At 46.9% G+C, this 21,341-nt stretch overlaps 1 protein-coding gene across 1 annotated transcript; it reads right to left on the minus strand.

Annotated features, from left to right (window-relative positions):
- Window positions 1-1,661: 1,661 nt before the first annotated feature.
- ZC3H12D (zinc finger CCCH-type containing 12D) lies at window positions 1,662-19,034 on the minus strand. Its single transcript, XM_027815818.2, has 6 exons — window positions 18,854-19,034; window positions 14,433-14,872; window positions 9,060-9,199; window positions 7,888-8,122; window positions 5,794-5,900; window positions 1,662-5,069 (listed from the first exon to the last, which is right to left on the minus strand). Exons 2-6 carry the CDS (start codon window positions 14,813-14,815, stop codon window positions 4,054-4,056), a joined length of 1,881 nt encoding a protein of 626 aa, XP_027671619.2. The 5' UTR covers window positions 14,816-14,872; window positions 18,854-19,034; the 3' UTR covers window positions 1,662-4,053.
- Between the last annotated feature and the right edge of the window lie 2,307 nt (window positions 19,035-21,341).

Here is a 21,341-nt window from a genome sequence, read left to right on the forward strand (position 1 = left end):
CACAGCTTTGCTCCGTTTCTATGTCCATTTCGCTTTTGCCAAGTCAGCACATCGGTGCATCTTAGTGAGGAGTTCCTCTGAGCCTGCTGCAAGACTTCGAGGCAGCGAGCCCAACTTGGGGCAGAGAAGGGATGTGGCTACAATGCTATAAAAATCCCTTCTGTATCGACTGCAAGACGTAGCGCCTTCTTAATAATGCTAGACAAATGATGCTGTAATATTAAACTGTTCTTCTCAAGAGTTCAAAGCATCCCAGTCCCACCAGCACATAGGAGGTAAATACTACAGCAGTCCTGTAATACATGTGGGTGAATGCAGAGCAGACATACCCTGAGGCAGAGAAGTGGTAGAGGGGATGAGTTACGGCTGGGAGTAAAACTGAGAGTTTTCAACTCCTGGCTTGGGACAAGCCCGTGCAAAAGGTGAAAGGTAATATCTGAATTGTTGTATGAGGGAGATGTATGTGATATACCGGTGTTCAGCTAGAAGCCTGTTAAAAGCTTTTACCAGAGGCATTGGGATGGTTTTTGACTTGCAGAGGTGGTCTGTCACACAGTGAGGTGCAAGGCTTGCTTGTGCTTCCCTACAGTCCAACACTGTGAGGGAGGAGAGAAGCTGTGAAACCTGTCTTGTTCTATTCAGTTGTCTGTGATTAGTTCAAACATTTGCTTATACATGCCGGAGCTCTTATGGGAAGTGAATTTAAAATACTAGCAAAACATGGCAGAATAATTGGCAAATGCAAGTGTTAGGTCATAAACGTGTTCTGTATCAATATCGTAGACCATTTTGTGGCATTGATTTTTCTGATGTCTAAGCTCACCAAATCAGTAGACTTGTCATCAGCGTTCTGTGAGGGAGAAATGTCTGAGTTTAAGAAGCGGTGGGAGGGGGGTGCTGTGAGTGGCCCAGGACGGCATCGCATCGGCTGCGAGGGCTACCCGCTTTCCCCCTTTTTACGCTGAGGAGCTGCTGCAGGGCTGACTTCCAGCCAAGACTTTTCAGTGAAGTATTTGTATCTAGTTTCCCTAGCCCCTCACAAAGGAGGGAATCTGTGGCTTCCTAACTTTTTGGGAAAGGGCGAGAGTACAAAAAGGAAGATTATTCTCTTTTATGACTATTTTTTTTTTTAAAATCTTAAAATGAACTTGGCAACTCTGTAACTCTCCCTTAGGAAAGCAGCCTGTCTCCTGGAGGATTGCTCCCACTGCTTCCAGTTTCTTCTAAAAGAGTCTTGACAACCAAAAAGCAAAGAACCTCAAGGGCTTTCCAAGCCTGTTGGGATTTAAGGATTCATTTCCAACTTGGCAGTGAGTGCTGGACTCAAATGCATCTCAGCAGAGATACCGAACGGCAACAGCCTCCTACCCTGTCAGTGCAAAAGCCACCTCCTCCTTTCTGTTAGCGGCCCCTTCCCTTACCTCGGGGGCTGACAAAGGCAGAAAGAAATCCTCCTGTCCGGAAAGCACAGAAGGCTCTGCATGCAGATGCTTGTGCTGTGGTGAAATAACGAAACAGTCTGTGCTTTCTGTGGGCTCCTGGCCAGCAGCAGAGTTCCTCTCCAGCAGGCAGTGACACAGCACCGCTGCTGAGCTGCCCTTCAAACAAAAGCTCCATGAGAAAAAACCCTCTGGTGAGCAGAAGAGCCAAGAGAAATCAAGTTTTGTTTCGTGCCAAAGCCTGATTTATTTTCTCAGACACTTTCTCAGCAGAATGCACATTCTATGTATTCTTGTATTCTGTTGAAAGATTCCCCAGGAAATAAGACAGAAATGAAAGAAAAATAAGTTATTAAATATCAAGAGAGGGTTTTGAACAACCACCAAATTCCTGTGCATCCTCAAAGGAAAAGGAGAAAAGCTTATGTGCAGGTCTTCAGCAAGCCAAGGGCACTATAGAAAGGCAGTGTGCCAATTTTCCTATAGATTTTAAATGCTTTCCGTATTGAAATATGTAACTTACATTCCAGGCATTAAAAAAAAAAAAAATGCTGACATGTACGGTTATATCCTGTGCCATTGCTGTATGTATATGTTCTGAATGCTGTCGTTTGGGACTTGTTCTGTTTGAGTAGGTGGAAGGTATTTTTCCACTTTGTATCACAGTTCCCCTGTGAGGGTATATATGTGCTCGGAGAAGCTGGAAAAGCGCTGGTGCAGGCTGTTGGGCAAGCCATGAGCCTGGCCCCGCGCAGGCACGATATAGGCATTTAATCTGTGAAATGTCTGCGGTTGCTTCAGTGTGATGTGTGGTGCGTGGCAAATTTCAGTGTAGTTAATGATGGCTGTAGAACTCAAATACTTTCCAAAGCATTTCACAGGGCATTTATTCTATAGTTTTGTTTTAATGTCATTTATAATCTTTATGTAATGTGCAGTGGATAAATTTATAAGCCATTCTGGTGATCCAGCTGGATTATGACTATAATTAGTGGAAAATTCATGGCATATGGAAAAAAATGTCCTGTTCTGTGAAGATAAATCATACCTCCACACTCCAGATTAGAATTTCTTGGAGCCAACCACATGGCCATAAGAGACTGAACTGATACAGTATACTTATTTCCTGAAGATTCCTTAACCACCACCACCAAAAAAAAAAAAAAGTAAAGCTGCTGGTGTTTTCCAGAGGGAAGCAGATCAAACTATCACCACTTTTAAAAAAAATTCATCGTGTGATAATGTCACTAAAGGTAAATTACTATTCCTTAGTCACTTTTTCAAAAGCAAGATAATTCAGAATTGTTGGTGAGGGCTGTGGTTAAATCCTGCCTGGGCCAAACATCACCAATTGCACTTCAGAGAAGAACCTAACGGAGATACTGCAGGGTCAGAGAGTTTGTAAATCCTACTTCAGTTTTGGACTGGGTGAGGCATCAGTGCCAAGAAAAAAAAAAAAGGCAAAAGAAAAAAAATTACATTACTCAGAACAAAGTGTTCTAGATGACCATTTTAGAATAGGTTAAAGCATTTTTAAAACATGTCATACTGACATACTTAAACTTTGGTATAATGCCAAAAACCTTCAGGATCAACCTTAATATTTGAATTCCATGGAATAACGCAGAGATTAGCAGCTTTACAGCTTACTGAAAATCAAATGTGTCCCAACAGAACACAGTTTAAATGTTTGTAATCATAAAGCAGCTGTATAATTGCATCATGGGCCCGCATTTGGTAATTAAGGGTTAAAGTAGCAATTGTTTTCTTTGACACAACAGAGACACTTTAAAGGTTTTGGTTTGGGGGGGGGGGGGGGGTGGGGGGGTGTTCCCCCTTGGCATTATCTGGGTTTCTTCATTTTTGAATTAACGACCCTGAGCCCTCAGTCCACATCAGGATTACACTGAAGATGACTTCCTTGATTTGACTTATATTGTCCGTGATCCCTAAGAAATGAACCTATAGGTGTGTGTGTATATATATATATATATATATATATAAAAAATTATACCTTCAGGTGCTCTGGTGTACCTGCACCACCTGTGCTAAAGAGCATGTGTTCAGAGCATTGGATTATAAACATGAGACACATCTTTGAAAGCTTGGTGATAGAGGACTGCGTTCTCTCACAGAGAGCGCAGCTCTGTGCTAGGAGGAAAAAGCCAAATTACTTTCTATGCTAGCTGAGCACGTGGTCATGGCGTGGGGGTCCTGTAGAGAGACCTTAACTGGGGACTGCGGAGCATGGCTCTTCTATGGTCATTGAACAACAGGTTAGGACTTGAAAAACATGTCTAGTGTTTCAAGGCATTGATGAAGATCTCTGCCACCCTGAACCTAGTGAGGCTCAATTGCTGATAGCTCAGTTACTCTGAGCCTCCCCATTCCATTCACTTCCAGGCGAGGTGAATGAGATCCCGCTGCAGTGAATGACAGCCTGTGCCTTGACCTGATGCCCCAGGTGACATAGCTGATTGATGCTTAGACTTGTGCTCCTGGAACAGCTATAACCTTTGTCATAAAACCCTTTAATGACACTTAGTTAAGCCTCAGAATAGCATCTTTTTGCCCCAGGACTTGTGCTTGCCGGGAAAGGTTTAAGGTGGAAGCTTCACAGGTTTCTGTGTCTTTGAATCAGTAAAGTCAAGCTAGCAATATCCTTGATATCAGGGTACAAAGCCATAATGTGGTTCACCTCCTGGTAAGAAAAAAGGGAGCACAGCTCCCTGTGTATGCTTGCTTCGGGGGCAGAGGGTGGCCTTGCAGCTGGGGTGGGCCAGTAGTCACTGTAAGCCTGGGCTTTCTGGAAGAAACCCAGTCCATCGCTGGAGTCTAACAGAAAGGGCTGTGGTGGGGGCTGGCTGGGGAAACGGTGCTGGTGCTCACTGTAGAAGTGAAGTGGGTCAGCAGGAAGAGCTGCAGGCTGTGGCAAAACATGGTGCTGAGTCTCCGGGGCCTGCTGGTGCTGAGCACTGTCAGGGACGTAGCGGCTCCTCTGACCTGTGCTGTGCATGCTGCAGCACTCCTGAGGCCAGCTGTAGTCTGGGCGCATCCCACCCCGTGCCCGTGAAGGCCCCATTTGCTGCAAAGGGCACCCCCGCAAGCACGGGTGGTCCGAGCTACGGGCACGGTGCAGCGAGTACAGGTTTTGCCTGAGGTCACTGCAGCGATGAGGGCTGCCCATCACCTCTCTGTCCTGAGGGTTATGTATGGACCGAGTGTAGCCACAGGTGTCATCGCCGATGGATAACACTGACATCTTCTCCAGGAGCAGCTGGTCCTGCAGTGGTTCTGGCTGTAGCATCTGCTGCTCTGGCCGCAGGTCAGAACTGGGACCACCAGCCCAGGCAGCGGATGACAGCGCAGGACGGCTCCCCCAGCACCACGCTGGGTAGTGGGAAGCCCCTGTGCAGCCACTGGCTTCTTGCAGCATTTCTGTGCAGGTGTCGCAGGGTGCAGGCTCTGCACCGGTCCTGTACAGTGAGTGGTTACGCTTCTCCTCCTCTTTGCCCAGGCTTAGCGGGACCTTTATTTTGGCCCTGAGCTCATCAGCAACTGACAGCTGAACTTGATGTGCTCTCTCTGGGTGGTAAAATTTGCATTTATTGCCATAGGTGCATTTTTTACCTGAAAGAATCAAAACACGAAACAGGAGGTTGTCACCAGCACCCACAACTAACACACACATTGCTTCTCCCCCAGCACTGTGTATTTTGCAGGGGCGAGGTGAGCACAAACAGCAAGAGGGGAAGTGCTGTTTTCCAATTCAGTACTTTTGGCCCCAGATTTAAATACTGCTGACCTAAAATAGCAGGGTGAAGCTGCAGTGAAAGCAAGTTTCTGCTATTTTGGAACTGTCTGAAATTCTTACATGTTCTGGTTGCTGCACACAGTGGGCTGGGAGACCTGCTGCTGCAGAGGGTGGCTTTAAAAAAAGGTATAGGGATTTACCTCTGGGAAACCTGCACATCACTGGAAAGCTGTTGGGAGGGGAGGGAGGGGAAGTGTTTGGATGGCCATTCCCTAGCACTACACCGCAATTCCACTCTGCAAAGTGAAAGGTGTGTGCAGGCTGGGGGGTCAGCACAGCCACGGCGCCCGGTTCGGGTGCTGCGTGCAGGCAAGGATGGAGGAACCAGAAAGAGCCGGTGCCTTTGCTGGGGCTGAAGCCATTTGAGCAGGAGAGGGGAAGAAGCATCACACGTTTGTGCAGCGCTGTCTCGAGTCCCTACCACGTGAAGCAGGCCAGCACGAGGCAACAGCATTTGCCCTTAGCTGAAGGAAAGCGCCACTGGGAAGCAAGGGGCAGGAGGAAGAGGGGTGGCAGTTCACAACACAGGGAGAAACCCACCATAGGGGCAAGGCTGCCACTTTGGTTGAGGAAGCACTGGCTTTTTGCTGAGGAAGTTGTTAAGAGTGGGTCCGTGCCGGCCTAACGGATCGTCAGGAGGCATAAACCTGAAAAAGGAAAGAGTCACCGGGGTAGCAAACATACCTCGAGCTTTTGGAGCTGAAGTGCCATCACAGCTTGTAGCGTGAGGTCATGGCAGAAAATCCTTGCCCTCCTTTTGTGTCCTGGCCTTCAGGACTCAGGCTGTTACTAGACTCACTGCCTTCTGCCTGCTGAGACAGCAGTGCCTTCTCCTAATACCATAAAACACCTGGGAAGGCACGGCAGCCCCAGCCCCATCGCTTCCTTTCCCTCTGAAGCAGCAGCAGCAGCAGCAAACTCTTCTGTGGCCCCAGCACTGGGATCCTCATCATCAGCTCCCTCCCACAGCAAACTCACTTTTCTCTTACTAAATACTTGTAGGAGAACGAGGACTAAAAAGCCAGCAGTTAATTCAGAGCTGCAGCTGATGGTGACATGGTGCAATAAACAAGCCCAACCTTTTTCAAGGATTCAGTAAAAGGCTTCCTGCTATGAGGCCTTCAGAATGCTCATGTAAAACTGTTTATTATTCTGTGCCAGTACCTGAATGTAATGCTTCAGGAAAAAAACTAATTAGCTTCTCTAGACTTGTTTACAAATGAATCTGCACCACAGCCCCCCTGGAACAGCTCTCTGCTGAAGGGAGTTGCAGGCAGGAGAGGAAGGGAGGCACTCAGGGAATTTGGTTATCCACATAATGGGACTGAAACCTCCAACATCAAGCTGTGGTTTTAGAGAGGTTCCCAAAGCTGTGCCAAAAGTGTTCTGCTGAAACTATTCAAACAGGCTTCACAGTAAGGAGGTAGACTTTCTGAGGGAAGGGCCCTGAAAAGGTGTGGCAATCCCTACAAAATAGGAAGGAAAATATCACATAAATATTTGTAACCCATTAGTAACTAGGGAAGAAACCTGGTGGTAAGGTGGGTGTCAGTCTCTTTTCCCAGGCCACAAGCAATGGGACAAGAGGAGATGGCCACAAGCTGTGCCAGGGAAGGTTTAGATTGGCTATTAAGAAAAGTTTCTCCACCAAAATGGTTGTCGAGCACTGGAACAGGCTGCCCAGGGAGGTGTTGGGTCACCATCCCTGGAGGTGTTTAAAAGATGTGCAAGTGTGGCACTTAGGGACCTGGTTTAGTGGTGGACTTGGCAGGGCTAGGTTAATGGTTGGACTCTAATGATCTTAAAGGTCTTTTCCAACCTAAAGAATTCTGTGATTCTGTTATGGACCAGAGCTTTGAGAAATACAGTATGCTGATGTTCAGAAGCTTCACTTCTGTGAACAACATCACAGGGGAACTGAAACCCAGTGGCAAGCACTCCCATCCAATTTTGGTGGCAGGATTGCCAAGACCCAGAGAGAGTAGCACTGCGTAAGGCAGCTTCCCTGCTTGCGCCCATCCGTGCGTGCTGGATGTCTCCGAGTGCATTTTCCCAGCCAGACTGATGGCCGATGACACCTCTGCTGCTAGGAAACTCAGACAAAGCAGACAAAGTTGGTGTATACCAACCGAGGAGCGTACAGCTCAGCCTCGCAGGCACGGCGCAAGTGCCTTAATGAAACCCTTCCCCAGGGGAGATGGTGAAGGGCAGAGAGACCAGTTCCTCGTCTCTTTTCTTGAAAGTCATCATTACAAAAACGTAGGGAAAAGTGCTGTTCTGCCTTGTAGGGGAATTAAAAATACTGCCAGATAGCCAGCCACCTCTCACGGATTTCATTCTGTTTCTTACAGGAAACAGAAATTAAAAGATACCGAGCCTTGGTTTAACATCCCAGTTTGGATTGGAAAGAAGCAAAGCTGGTCATTAATGCTGCCATTCAAATAGAGAAGTTCATTGAAGAGTGGCAGGGAAGGGCTATGACCAAAACTGAGAAGAAGTTACATACGAAAAGTTGCAGTAAATTCCTTTCAGAAAAAGACTTATGTACCCTGCTGCTGGTGGGAGGTGCACTGATGTTGGAGCTGACTTGGCCCGTAATGTTTGAATTCAAGATTAACAACAACTGTGTCTTACCTGTTACTGACAAAAGAGTACATGAGTAGTCGCTGCTCAATAAACCATTTCCACTCTGGGTTTTCATTCTGGAGATCCCGGTAATGGTCATTGGAAACAATAATTCCATCTTTCTCATAAGCAACTTTTACTATATAGCGATCATCATAGCAAACGACCCTCTTGCCTTTCACTTTCCGGGATGGGGTGTACACAAGGATTGATTGCTTTTCAAGCTCTTCAAGGATGTGCTGATCTAGTGGGGTCATTGGCAGAAATAAAAGGGGGGGGGAGAGAGAAAAAGATAAGTTAATTGATTAATAATGACCAGGTCTCAATCATGTGCTAGAAACCTACAGGAATCTCAAGCTGTTTCAACACTTTAGGCAACTTACAGTGGTGTGGTTTTCAGATGCAGGGATACCTGGTGGTTATTTGGCAACTTGAAAATTAGGTCTTTTACAAAAGCATCTACTTGTAAAATCTGAGACACCCTTTTGTGGGTTTTAGGTCTTATCTGCAACAGGATGCCTTGATTTCTACAGTGACCCCCTCTGGTGCCCTTTTTACTCTGCTAGATGCTAGAAGGCTCATAACCATCCTGATATAAGCTTTACTTGGAGATAAAATGTGTCTGGCAAAATAAATAAACAAACCTCTTTTGCTGCTATTGAGGACACTGACTTCTTGCCATTCCCTGGATGCAGAAAGGCAGATCCCCAGCCACCTCATCTGCAGATACCAAGTTGCCAGCACAAATCGAGCAGATCTATTTTCATACAAACTGAATCTCACCACCCTCCCACGGACTTCAGCTGATGCACTTCCTTCTCCTGGAAGAGGAACCCATGTAGCTCCTATGCTGGGGGAACAGGCTAACAGATAACAGCCATGCAGCAGTGAATGTTTTGGATACGGCCATCTTTGGATAATGTGTGCAACAATCTTGTCGTCTCCTGGCTGGCCTTAAAAACTCCGCAAACTCATGAGCTGACAAACCTGTAACTCAGCTGGAAGCAACTTGTGCTTGTAAAGCAGAAGGCTCAAAGCAGCATAACAAAGTCTTGCAAGCAGTTTTATCTGCTAGCCAGAAGCATGCAGCAATAAAATAACGACTATACTGGATCTTCACACACCCCCACCTCCAAACTGCACCTAATGGTTGTCAAATTATGCCCAGGACAGTGACCTACCTGCAATGGGACTGTCTTGTCGAGGGGGCTCCTTCCTCCAGAGTGGGACAAAAACCTTGATGTACATGTGCCCCCTCTCTCGAAACCAATCCACTGCCAGCTGGATACCCCAGCAGGAAAATACCTCTTTATTTCCGTGACTATTAAAAAAAAAAAAAAAGAAAAAAAAAAAAAAGAAGAATGGCGAGGCAAAGCTTTCAAGAAGCTTAGGGTTTTCTTTAACTAAGCCAGTAATGAAAAGGCAAAATAAACAGCTTGTGTGTCATACACCACTTTCCAAGAAAACAACCTGGCAGGGTGTCCTGGTTGGAGACATGCAAACACCTCCTCCAGTGGAACCAGAAACTTGTTCTCTGAAGCAGTCTGGATACTTAAGAACAGAGGTATCCTATCCTCATTTCTATGACCTGCCTGCTACCCAAGACTGTGCTTCCATCTGTGTCTGGCTGGACTTGGATCCTAAAGCACTGGCAAGATCTTAGGTTGTGTCAGACCCTTCGTGTGCCTTTGCTGATTACGGTTTGAGTACTGAGAGTTTCTTCTGGCGCAAGCAGAAACCCACAAGGCTCTCCTATGAGAAACAAAATGTGGGTATTTTCTTCTGTGGTGAAAGTGACATTCCCGATTTTAATGTCTGAAGCAGCTGCAAGTGTGATTGCAGGTCATTCAGCTGCTGACCTCTTCTGGAAACAGGAGTCAAACTATGGAGGAAGAAAAAGTAGAAGATGCAGGATGGGAAATACAGAGAACCTAAGCCAGGGCACCAAAAAAAGGACAAGACCTCAGTGAGATGGCCACAGGCCCCTCAGGCACATCTTTTTCTTGCCCTAGTCGGTGGATTTTGTCTTCATAGCACAGAGAGGCAGGAAAGCCCTAGGGCAGGTGCTGTAGAGGATGCAGGCAAGGCGGGTTCCGAAGCATTATCAATACCCAGAGCAAGACACAGAAAACAACCTCCAGAAAAAGTTAGGGTTGATATCCTTCCGAAGTTTCTCCTCCTCTCTTGAAAGTTCTCACTGTTTGTCATTTGCTTAACTAAATTTTGGCTGAAGTGCACGTGTAAAGGGACATAATTTGTTAACTACCCCTGCAGAAGGAGACAAAAATAAACTCTACACAAAGTCCTAAAATGGATAAATGCTCTCACAGTATCTACAGAAACCTCATCCCTGTACTTTGAGCTTTTTGAGTAATATCACCACAGTTTCCCTCAGGCTTTCATTCTCTGCAAAACGTCCTTGTAAATTACTCTCTTGGTTACTACACCTACCTGCAGTGATGGACAAGTCAAGTATGATGATGCTGTCTTAAATGCCTCTCCTATCACCATCCCCCAGGAATTCATCTCTAGGTTCTGCCTACATCGGCCTCATAACCAAAGCTCTGTTTTACACCTAATATAAGTCTCAGTGCTAAAATGGTGACCGCAAATGAAAATAGTGCAGTTTGGGGGAAGAAACCTGGTTGCTTATTAATAGATACCCAGGCAATAGGAAGTCTTAAAAAAACGTCACTAAGAATAAATGGTCTGAAGTGCTCAACACATCTAATCTCCATTCTTGAACAGCTGTTTTCTTTGGTTTTAAAGGATAGGATCTACCCAGGATAGGTATAAAGTCACCTGGACAGGTGAATTGGAAGTTCAGGTGACTTTTTCAGATAACTACCCTCAAAAGCAGGGGTCCTCAAACTTTTTAAACAGGGGGCCAGCACGCAGATGAAGTGGCAGGAGGTCATCTGCAGCTGCTTGGTTCCCCCCCCAGCCCCCGGCAGGGGTGTGTGTGTGTGTGTGTGTGTCTGTAAATACCGGGGGCCGGATTGAGGACCCTGGGGGGCCATATCTGGCCCGCAGGCCATAGTTTGAGGACCCCTGCTCAAAGGCAAGGCTAGGTACATCTTTAATGCCACAACTCAAATGAAGTCCAGTGACAACCTGCTTTAACATTGACTCACATATATGACCCTGTCTGCTTTAAGAAAGTAGCTCTAGATATTCCTCCAGTACAGAAGGTTAAGCACTCAAGCACAAGTGATTCAGCCAAAATGCCAAGCAGAGCAAGCGAGAGTGTTTCTCACCATTATCACTTCATCCAGTTGCTGCTGCATTGCTACAGCCAAAGCTGAGGAACATGTATCTAAAATGGTGTGTACACACGTGGCATGCTGCAGCATCGACACGACTGAACACCAACATCTGCCGTGCAACGGAGCAGGGGCTTTAAACCTTCACATTCTCACTGTGTGGTGAATTTATGTTGCCCGACAACGAATTGCCTCCGGTCAGCCACCTTGCCCATGCACCCTGTAGCCCATGGACCATGACTGATCTGTCATAACTGAGTCCCATCTCCCTTTTGCCAGCAAGCAGGTACATTGCACATGGGCCACAGGTCGGCAGGGCCCATCTCCCAAACAAAAGCAGCAATTTGGCCTCGCTGTGACTCCAGCAATTAACCTGTAATTAGTATGCAGTGACTCCTTCTTAAATTGTGCAATTCCAACCCCTTTAGGAAGAAGTTTAGTCCAAACAACTCCTTTTGAAAACTGCAAATGGCACCATCTCCGCCCTATGGTGACAGAGCATCAGCCACAGCTTTGGCAGAAGGCAGAGAGCCTAATGCATGACTCCGCTGGCCTAGAAAAAGGCCTCTGTACCTATCACAGCTTAAAAACTAGGTGTAAGTACAAGCACTAGACTAGATGGCTTCTTCAGTGTGCAGTGAATAGGGTTATGGCAGTTCCCTTTTCATATTAACTCAACTCTATTGATTTTTTATCACTAGCCTTGCTAAACTGCCCTGCCCGCTTCCCATGGATGGGCTGGCAGGCGGATAAGTTTCTCATTATGTCTGATGGAAACGCAAGGTGTACTGAGACACTTGGCTAGTGAGGCTGGCTGAAGGAAAGGTTATTTCCCATTCAGTTTCTATGGATAGGCTGATCGATGATTGAGACCACCAGCTCACCCGCTTTATTACCCTGGGGCCTATTCAAAACCTTGCACCCCACAATAGCCGGCCCTCAACACCGACTCTGAGATGCTCCAGAAACACCAGTCTTAAGATAGAAATACAAATGCTCAAAGCATTTTTCTTCACACAAGCAACTGCCTCTCCCAGCTTCCACTTTTTGACAGCTTCATTCCCAAACTGCTGCTTCTCCTGCACTTTTATGGTCGTTGGTGTTGATGATGAAGTTTATCCAGCAAGGAAAACTAACAGCCCTTTTTCCTGATTTCTGCAAGCATCCCTTCTCCATCTGACAGCAGCAAAGCAGAAAAATTAAAATGAGGATACCGAAAGCACTCACCAAGCCTGTCCCGTTAGCCAAAGCAAGTGCCATTCAGCACCACTTTGAAAGGCATCCAGGTGAGGAAAGCACCCCCTTCCAGGCTACGTCTGTTTAGTACAAACTGAACTGACAAGCTCAATAGTCTTCTGCATCATCCAGGTAGTCTTAAATTTAGCAAGACAGAGGTTGGGGATGACTGAGAAGAGCTGTAAAACCTTTCTGAAACTCAAAAGTACTTCACATTCCTTTAATTCTTTCTAGGTGAATGATGACGAAACCACAGCAGAACACCAGCTTTCAATAATCTAGCAGGCAAACATCTCTCAGACTCACAGTTTGGAAATTACTCTACAAAAATATTTAGATTTTACATGCCAAGAAGTACATGTGGCTTCTTGAAAACCCATTTAGGTGGGCACGTGGTCTAGGAAAGCAGTATGGCATACTGGTTCAAGCCATCTGCTGCACATTACCTGTAATGATGTTTGTTTTAAATAGTCTCTGTCTAGAAAGCTCCTATGCACAGGCTGGCACAGTGGGATGATCTCAGAGCTTTCCCAGAGTACTCCAAGCTCAAAACACACACTATTTATTTCAGTAGCCACAAACTTACTCTTGGCCTCCTGTTCAGTGGCAAGGGTGCATCTTCTGCTGTCTTGGAAACTACACCGTTCTCTGCCTTGCCCACCTCTGCCTGCTCTAAAAAAGGCCTGGTAAATAGGTGAGGGCCAGGTTGTGCCAGCAGAATGGGGCACGTGGCCAGTCAGCGGTAGCATTGCCCTTAACGCAATGAAGGCTCAGCTCGGCCACTCAGCCTCAATGGGGGCTCATTTCTTGTGTAGAGAGGCAAGAAGGATGCCCCAAGGAGGGTCCAGGGTGAAAATGCAAATGGGAGCAGGAGACCCTAACACCTGGCTGCCGAACTCACAGCCCAGGCAAGGCGAAGCAATTTTGGTCTGTTGCGTGTTTCTCATTCGTCGTGAGCTGCCCTGACCGAGGAACCCTCCGTTTTCAGATGGGATTTCTCCCTTCATCCAGAAGATGGCATAATTCGCTTAAGGCTCCAGTTGCTCTGGATGCCTGTGTCCTCTTTACCCTCTAACCAGAGGGGATGGGGTCCCATCCCACCTCACACCAAAGCTGACCGAAGGGGGAAGCCCTCCTCTGCCCTGTCCCAACATGCAGCGACGAGCTTGGCTTGGCCCTGCTGTGAACGGACAGAAGTTAGGAGGGAAAACCGATGGATACCCAGCGTGTCGTGGACTCTGCCGGGCCTCCGGCTGTTCACATTGCTCCAGTAAACAGAGGCCAACCCACTGCTGTATTTGTGCTTCCCATCCACACGGATGCGCCGGGCTCCCCCTCGGTAAGGCTGCTTTCACCGTGCCAGGACGCTGCTTAGGAAATGTGATTGGCCAGGGCGAGTTGTTATGACATTTCCCAGAAGCAGAATTAATTAAGGAGGAAATGAGACTATTCAGTACAAGTCAACTATCAATTCCCTGATGTTTCCATAAAAAAGAAGCCAAAACAAAACCCAACAAAAATATACAAGCCAGGAACATTTCTGGGGTTTACTTGCAAGTCAGAACACCACAACTGTGATGTTGTTAGGAACCAGTCACCTGTCTTTGTTTTCTCTCTCCTTCTTAGGTTAGCTGGGGTGTTCTGTCTATCCGTTCATCAGTTTTTCGTGGAAACTCCTCAGCATATATATTTAGAGATCCTAGGTTCCCATTTGAAAAGGCAGGGAGACAGCAGGGGTGAGCTAAAGGGGAGGGTGAGCTGCTGAATCATAGCGCCCCGAGCAGCAGCGGGGAGCTGGCTGTTGGCTTGTGAAGGGTCAAAACGCGGAGCGAGCCAGCGATCGCATTTGGTGAGCGTCCTTATGGGCATAGAGACAGCAGGTCCCTAGAAGCCGTGCCTCAGCCAAAGAACGGGAGTAAGCAGCGGTTCATGCCACCGTGGTAAATACATCAACGCATCTCTCACCAGAGGAAAAAAACCATACTTCAAGCCATCAGCTTTAAAATTCAAAAGCTTCAGAGGAAGAGAGATCCCTTCCAGGAAAACAGAGCTTACCTCATTGCGACATTGCTGCCGTCGATCACAATGGGTCGCAAGTAACTAGAAGAATCACTGCCATCTTCTCCAGGCCACTTTGATGCCGGTGTAGTGCTACATGATCCACGGGCAACAAGTTTTAGCGGGGAAGGCCGAGCCTGGCTCTCCAGAGCTTGAGGTTTGCTCCCCATCCGAATCAGCTCTTTCAACACATCGTCTTCCAAGGCTTCTTGGCCCAGGTTCTCCAGCACTTTGTAGATGTCCTGCTTACCATAGCCCAGCTTGCAGAAAAAATCCAGCTTGCTCTGGTGCACTTCCACCCCTGCCGTAGAAGCTTTTCTGGAGCATGGTGGTACTGGTTTGCTAGAAAGTGAACTGGCCAGTGCCATCTTAGCAGGCATTTACGCTCCTTTAAACCCAGTGCCCCTGTTGTCCCAGCCTTGTCCAACAGGCATCAGCTTTAGGGAGGGAAAGATTAGAAACAACAAAACACAGGCGTTAAGGAAGAATGTGCAGTATCAGTTATTCGCCCAGCGCACAGCAAAGAGACTCTCTGATAGCTGTCTCTGAAGAGACTGTCCAGTCTTCTCCCAGCATTAAAGCATTTTTCTGGCCCACTCTTATTTATAAAAGCCCTGAGCGTCCCGTGCAATGTTTATCGCTCTCCAGGAGTTATGATGTCAGACAGGTGTCACCCTGCTTCACGAGCCTTGCAAGCCTGCCAGCACACAGATACGCTGTATGCGTAAGTTTGTTCCTCAGACTTACCTCACAGGAAACTATACGAAGGACGGTGTAACCGGGGATTTTCATTTTGCTCAGTGTGGTTTGTAAGCCACAGATAAAAATCTGTTGAATGCTGTTGGATGAGCTCAGATGCCATAGCAACTTAACAACTATAGCAAATTTCATCAAGTGAATTAAGGAAACATGTTTGCAAAGTAGCTGGGAACACTGACTTTTTTTTTCTTTTTTTTATAGTTTTATGTTTCCTAGTATATGTCCGTCTGTGTATACACAGACATACCTTATGAATTTCTGTCACTCATCTGTTCCGATGATGCCTGGCTTACTCTTTTCCTGTTATTTGCTGTTTCAGTAAGGACTACTATATTGAGAGAAGCAGCTTGTTTTTTGAAAGCTGTCAGGGCAGTGGTTGGAAGCAGGCAATCTGAAAAGCAGTTTCAATTTCTCTTATATTTATTGACAAAAGAAACTGGTAACTCAGAAATGAGTGTGCAGGAGCAGCAGAAAGGTACCTCAAGCTTCTCCAGAACTGCACTATTTGCATTTCTGGTCTACCCAGTAAGTGAAGGCGATGCGCAGCATCCACAGGTGTACCCAGCACCGCTTCAGCCCAACAAGTGTGACAACAGAAGGGCATACACCGTGACCACTCATCCATCAAGCCAAACATCTCTGGTCACTGGTGGCGTACCTGCCCTGAAGCTTCTCTTGCCACATCTCTGCAATTATTGGTGCTACCTGGATAAAAGCTGTGGCTGGTTCATCTACCCACATGTAGGGCTTAAGGGTGGCCCCTCTTCCCTTCACTAGCTGGCAAATGACACAGTATTAACTGACCGAACAACTACGTCCGTGATGAGCCCAGAGCCACAACCACACTGCACCCATTGGCTCCCCTGCCCAGCCCACCAGCCACGGGCCACCCCAGGAGCTCCGAAGCTAAAACCATCTGAAGGAAGGCACCGAGGACCTGGAGACAGGAGGTGGGAGAGAGGCCACAGTGCAGCACCTCCTCTAGGCATCAGAAGCCGCTCCCCCCCCCCCCCCCCCCCCCCCGACTGTGGGGAAGAAATGTGCATTGGGTTCAGTTAATTTAAAACTGATTATTTCAGCAGGAAAACTGGATAATTAGTTGTAACCCTACCTCATACAACTTTGACCTTTACTTTTCTAAGTAACCTTATAACTTTCAGGTATTCTGTGGAAGAAATCTGGCTGTCTGTCAAAAGTGATAAATAGCATCAGTAAAATAAAAAACACAATCCCTTAAGCACGCCATATACATAAGGGGAAAGCAGTTACCATGTGCATTTTTCCACCTCAACCAGAGTGCTGCTTAGCATAGCCAGTGGGCTTGACTGTTTTTCCTCACAGTACAATCCACAAGTCTAACAGTTTTTACATCTAATCCTTTTTTTTAATTCATGGGTTGAAGATGTAAAGGTATTTGTCTACTTTTCATTACTGAAGTGGTTTCTTAGCTTTGAAATAGCTACTCACTGAACTAAAATACACGAAGGTATCTTTGTACCTAAATGCAGCTGAAGCTGTTGCAGCTGGGCTCGCACTGTAGCAAACCCTGCTTCCAGGTGTGCCGGCAGTGCCTCCAAACACTTCACATTTACTACTTGATTTTTATTTTTTTTTTTTTTTATGTCTAGATTATTTTAGTAAATCATTGTAAAGGAACGACTTTAGTTGCTGTCTATCCTCAGGCTGAAAAGAAAACATTTAATACTCATTTTAATAGCCATCACTATTATTTTTTAAACTTGTGCACCTCTCTTTTTTTCAGTATCAGAGCGATTTCCCACATTGCCATCATATTGTGCTGTGTGTATGTTTGTCCTGGATTTCACCAGAAAGCAGGTTCAATTCAACCCTTCAGAATTCTACCGGGCAGCTTTCCAGCTGCAGAGGGTGCAGAGGCCACCCCACCGCACACCCTGCACCCTTTGCAGCCCCAGCAGCACACACCAGCACACACTGGACGGACGGCTAGATGGACGCTGCTCACCGCATCACATTCCCAGCCCAGGAAGCCCCAAGCCCGTGGTCCGGGTCTGCACCCTTTACTTCCTGGCACGCAGCATTTGGCAAGGTTTGGCCCTTCTGTACAAGCCACAAACCCCTTCGGCTCGGTGAGCTGGGGCAAAGCCGGGAGCGCTGAGCTCTGGGTGGCTGCCAGGGGCTGATACTTTATCGGCCATCACTGGCAGCGTGCCAGTTCTGCAAAGGTAACCACTGGATTTCTGCTGCAGTTTGGCCAAACGTGAAGACTGAGTGATACCGTGGCTGCCGGGTTTTCACAACAGAGAGAGTAAGTTTGAAACCCTCAGGTAAAAGCCTTGGTCACAGCCAACACTGAGGTCGCCCTTCTAAAGAGAGAATTAAAGGACAGTAAAACCACTAGCCTACACATCAGTAAACAGTGGAGTGCCCAAGTCCAACAGGCTAGTTGGGTGCTAATAACCAGCACAAAAACACATGACGAGGAAAAATTGTGCATCACGGAGTCCTGCTTTTGCTATCACAAACAGGTTGTAAAATCCCATTTGTAAACTTTATGACCTTCATTTTCAAACTGCTTAGATTTCCTCCTGCCACTTTTTTCCCCTCTGTCTCAGCAGATCCCTTGGGAAGATGCTCTTGTTTTCCCTCCACTGAAAGCCAAAGCCTTCTCATTTCCCGGCTAAATTTATCCACAGGTAACCACGTGCTCATCCTATGTTTAAAAAGCTTGAAAAGCACCCCTCTCATCTGTGGTGTTCTGCCCCCTCTTGCATACACACACACACAGAGGGGATACCTCTAGTCATGTTTCCAAAATTCTATTTTAACCTTAATGTTTTAGCTATTAAGAAAAAAAATTACTTTTGACCAAAAAATTGGGAGACCTATCAAGGTCTTCTGTCTTTGTTATATTTTTGACAGATTTGGAAGATGATAAAAAAATAATTTGAAAGTTTTGTAAAAAATGTCTAAAAAAGTAGTGGTTACACTCCAGTTCCTCATCTCTAATGACTTTAAAGAATAATTTCTGCCTCGTCCTTCCACCAGGTTTTTGTCCCACTTGCGAGCAGGCAGAGCAGGACCAGGTGTCCCACAGGTGCTGCTGAAGCAACTCCTCCAGCGGCCTCCGGCCACGGAACCACAGCAAGGATCACCTTGGCTCAGGGGGTTGGGCTCCTCAAAGCCCCCACCAAGGCCCTGTCCTGCCACACAGGGCCAGAAGGGACACAGCCCCAGCCGCACCTGGCGTTGGTCAAGGCAGAGCAGGTTTGAGTCTTCTCTAGACCAGGCGTGCGTGCTGAGTAATGCCGGGAGCGCATCAGCTCCCTGCCACGCTAGCGTTCCCCTGAACGCCTCAGGGCTGGGCCTCCTCGTCCTCCTCTGCCCCCGAGAACCACGCTGCAAGTCACCTGAGCCCGCCAGACCACCCCAGCCCTTCCACAAGCTGCTTCTCTGGAAGCAGGTGGCCTGCTCTGCTTTCAGAAAAGCAGGAAATTTTGCTTTCACAAAGTAGAGATGTACATAAACTCTTAAAAACAAGACCAGTCATTTACCGTCTTGTTGACTAAGAAAAGATTTTCTTCCCCACCTTCCCTGCTGCATTTGCCAGAAATAATCAAACCCAACTCCGCAGGGAGCAAGCTGTGCTCGGGGGCAGCCCCACTTGCTCTGCACCTTACCTGACTGCTGCTTTTTCTGTGTCCCAGCAGCACCGTCCCACCACTCGCCAGTCAGAAGTGGGACTCGGAGCAGTACCTAGCTCACAAGGAAGTCGCCAGCCTGTCTTTGGAGGCTTTATGGCAAGGTTGATGTCAACTGAGAGCAAACAAGTGCAGTGAGCAAGTCAGAGCTCACTCTGCAGGAAGGCTTTACTTCCTCATTTGGCTGGCCAAGCTCTCATTTAACTGTACAGGTTGATAAACTTTCACTTCGTTTTTCAAAAGGTAAAAAAAAAAAAAAAAAAAAAAAAAAAGGAAGAAGAAGAAGGAGGAAAAAAAAGAGGTTCCCAACACATCTCAGTTCTGAGTTACAGGCAAAGATGAGTCAAACCCACTGTCGTAGGGATCCACAACAACAGCCAGTAAACAAAATGACATGTGAATTCTGGGGCAGTGAAAAGTTTTCCACCGGGGATGCACTACCATGCTATTTTAGCCTCATCCCCCCAAACATCTGGCAAATTTCTAACCTTCAGGGACACGTGGAAAAAAATGGTTTTTTAAACAAATCAGCATTTTGCTAAGCACCTGATATTGCAAAGCCTCATTCAAACACCTCCACATCTGAGGGAACCCGCTCTGGGATACCACAGTAAAATATCAAAAACCAAGCGACACCCCCTACCCTACTGGTGCCTCCATCTAAAGATTACTTCAGAGACACACAGCCTGTCCACAGTAAAGACCAAGGCACTTCCCAATAGAAATCTGAGGTTTTCCTCTGCTTCTTCCTTACCTTGCTGTAAATACGCCCGAGATCCACTTTTAGGCAGCAGGAAGGGTTGGAGACTCAAGGAAGGGTTAACCTCTGGGACCCTTTGGATGCTTTGGACAGCTCTGCAGGCAGGTGCCCTCTGCCCGAAGGGCCAGGGAGGGTGGGGAGACCCTGTTGCAGAAGGAGAGCACCTCTGCCACTGTCACAAGGTGACACGGCAGAGCAGGGCTGCCCCTTCCTGGCTAGAAATTCCCCCCTACTTGTGTACTTTGTGGGAGGAAGCACTGTGACCAAACCCTTTGTAGTGGCATCCCGCTCAATCCAAAGGCTGGTTGCTGGTAAGCAAGCCTCACCACTGCTTCCCAGCTGGTTCCAGTCGATGGTTATGCCTCTGCATCACACGCAGGCTCCCAGGAGCTCCTTGGGATCCACGCTGCCCTGCTGCTGTGTGACAGCAGTGCCTGGCCAGGAACAGGATGAACGGGCAGCACACCGCCTCACCTATCCTGCCTCTGGCACGGAATTTCTTCTGATCCACAAAGGTCTGCCTGGGCAGGTTGGCAGCTACAGAAATAGGGAAGTGTTCTTAAGGTCACAACTAAAGAAACGTGTTAGTTTTCTGCTGCCCGGAAGCAGAACACCTAGAGCCTTTGACTCCATATCCTGGAGAAGGATCTTTGCTCAATTTAAACTTGCAGAATGCCCCGTAGCTCATCACAAGACCACCACAGAGCAGTATTATTGGAAAGGAAAGAGAAAGTTGCTGTGTTAATTTATAATCCAGGAAGGCAACTGAGCAAACCATACAACATTGCATAGTATCATTATAACTCCTACTTCTCGGTAGAAGAGGGGGTTTTTACTACATAAATAAGAACAAACCAGAGCTTATAAAAAGAAACAAGAAGAAAATCAGATAAGAAAATTTTGTGCTCATCTTTCATTAGTAATGAAATGACTAAACCCATCTACTGTAAAAAGCCATGAGCCAAATATTTCAACATCATTGAAATTGCAGTCAGCCAGGAAGACCCTTCCCCAGTTCCCAGTATCTGTTTTCAGGAGCCTTCACCTAGGTGGATCGCTACTTGGGAAACAAAAGACCATGAGAAATAAAGGAGCATATTTAATTTTTCATATGGTCTCAAACCCTTTCACTCACCAGTGCAGAGAAACATTTGAGCACCCAAGGCTGTGGTTTTGTCGACGTTTCCCCTCCGCTGTGCTCCCTTGCACTGCCAGGCACACTGAGTTTTCCCAGTGCAAAGATTTAAGGCTGCTCAACGGCACTGGTGTGTTCAAGAGGGGAAGAGCTGCAGTGGGAGATGGTTTTGAGCGGAAGATCCCCCCGCTAATGGATGTTCCTGTGTTGAGCTGAAGACAGGATTTACAGGTTTGTGAAACAATTAGACCTTCACCAGCATCGTTACCAACCTCAAAGCAAGACAGCCTTGTCGTGGCAGCTACTGGAAGCTACAGAGAGGAGCAAGTATAACTTTCAAGGAGGGTCCCTGTGCGAAACCACTTTCCTGATGGTGCTAGATTTTCATATGGAAAAATACTCTTGAAACTGGTAGTGTGGAACGCCACAGGTATTTTGGTCTACACACCCTGGTGAGCTATTTGCTTTGCTAAAGGAAACAGTCATGTATTGCATCAGCAGCAGGGAAAAGTGTTATTACCATCTTCCTCATCTGAAAAAGTTCACCTGCTAGGAAAATCAAACAAGTGTAG

The sequence above is a fragment of the Falco cherrug genome, chromosome 6, assembly GCF_023634085.1.
Source record: "Falco cherrug isolate bFalChe1 chromosome 6, bFalChe1.pri, whole genome shotgun sequence".
Lineage (NCBI taxonomy): Eukaryota > Metazoa > Chordata > Aves > Falconiformes > Falconidae > Falco > Falco cherrug.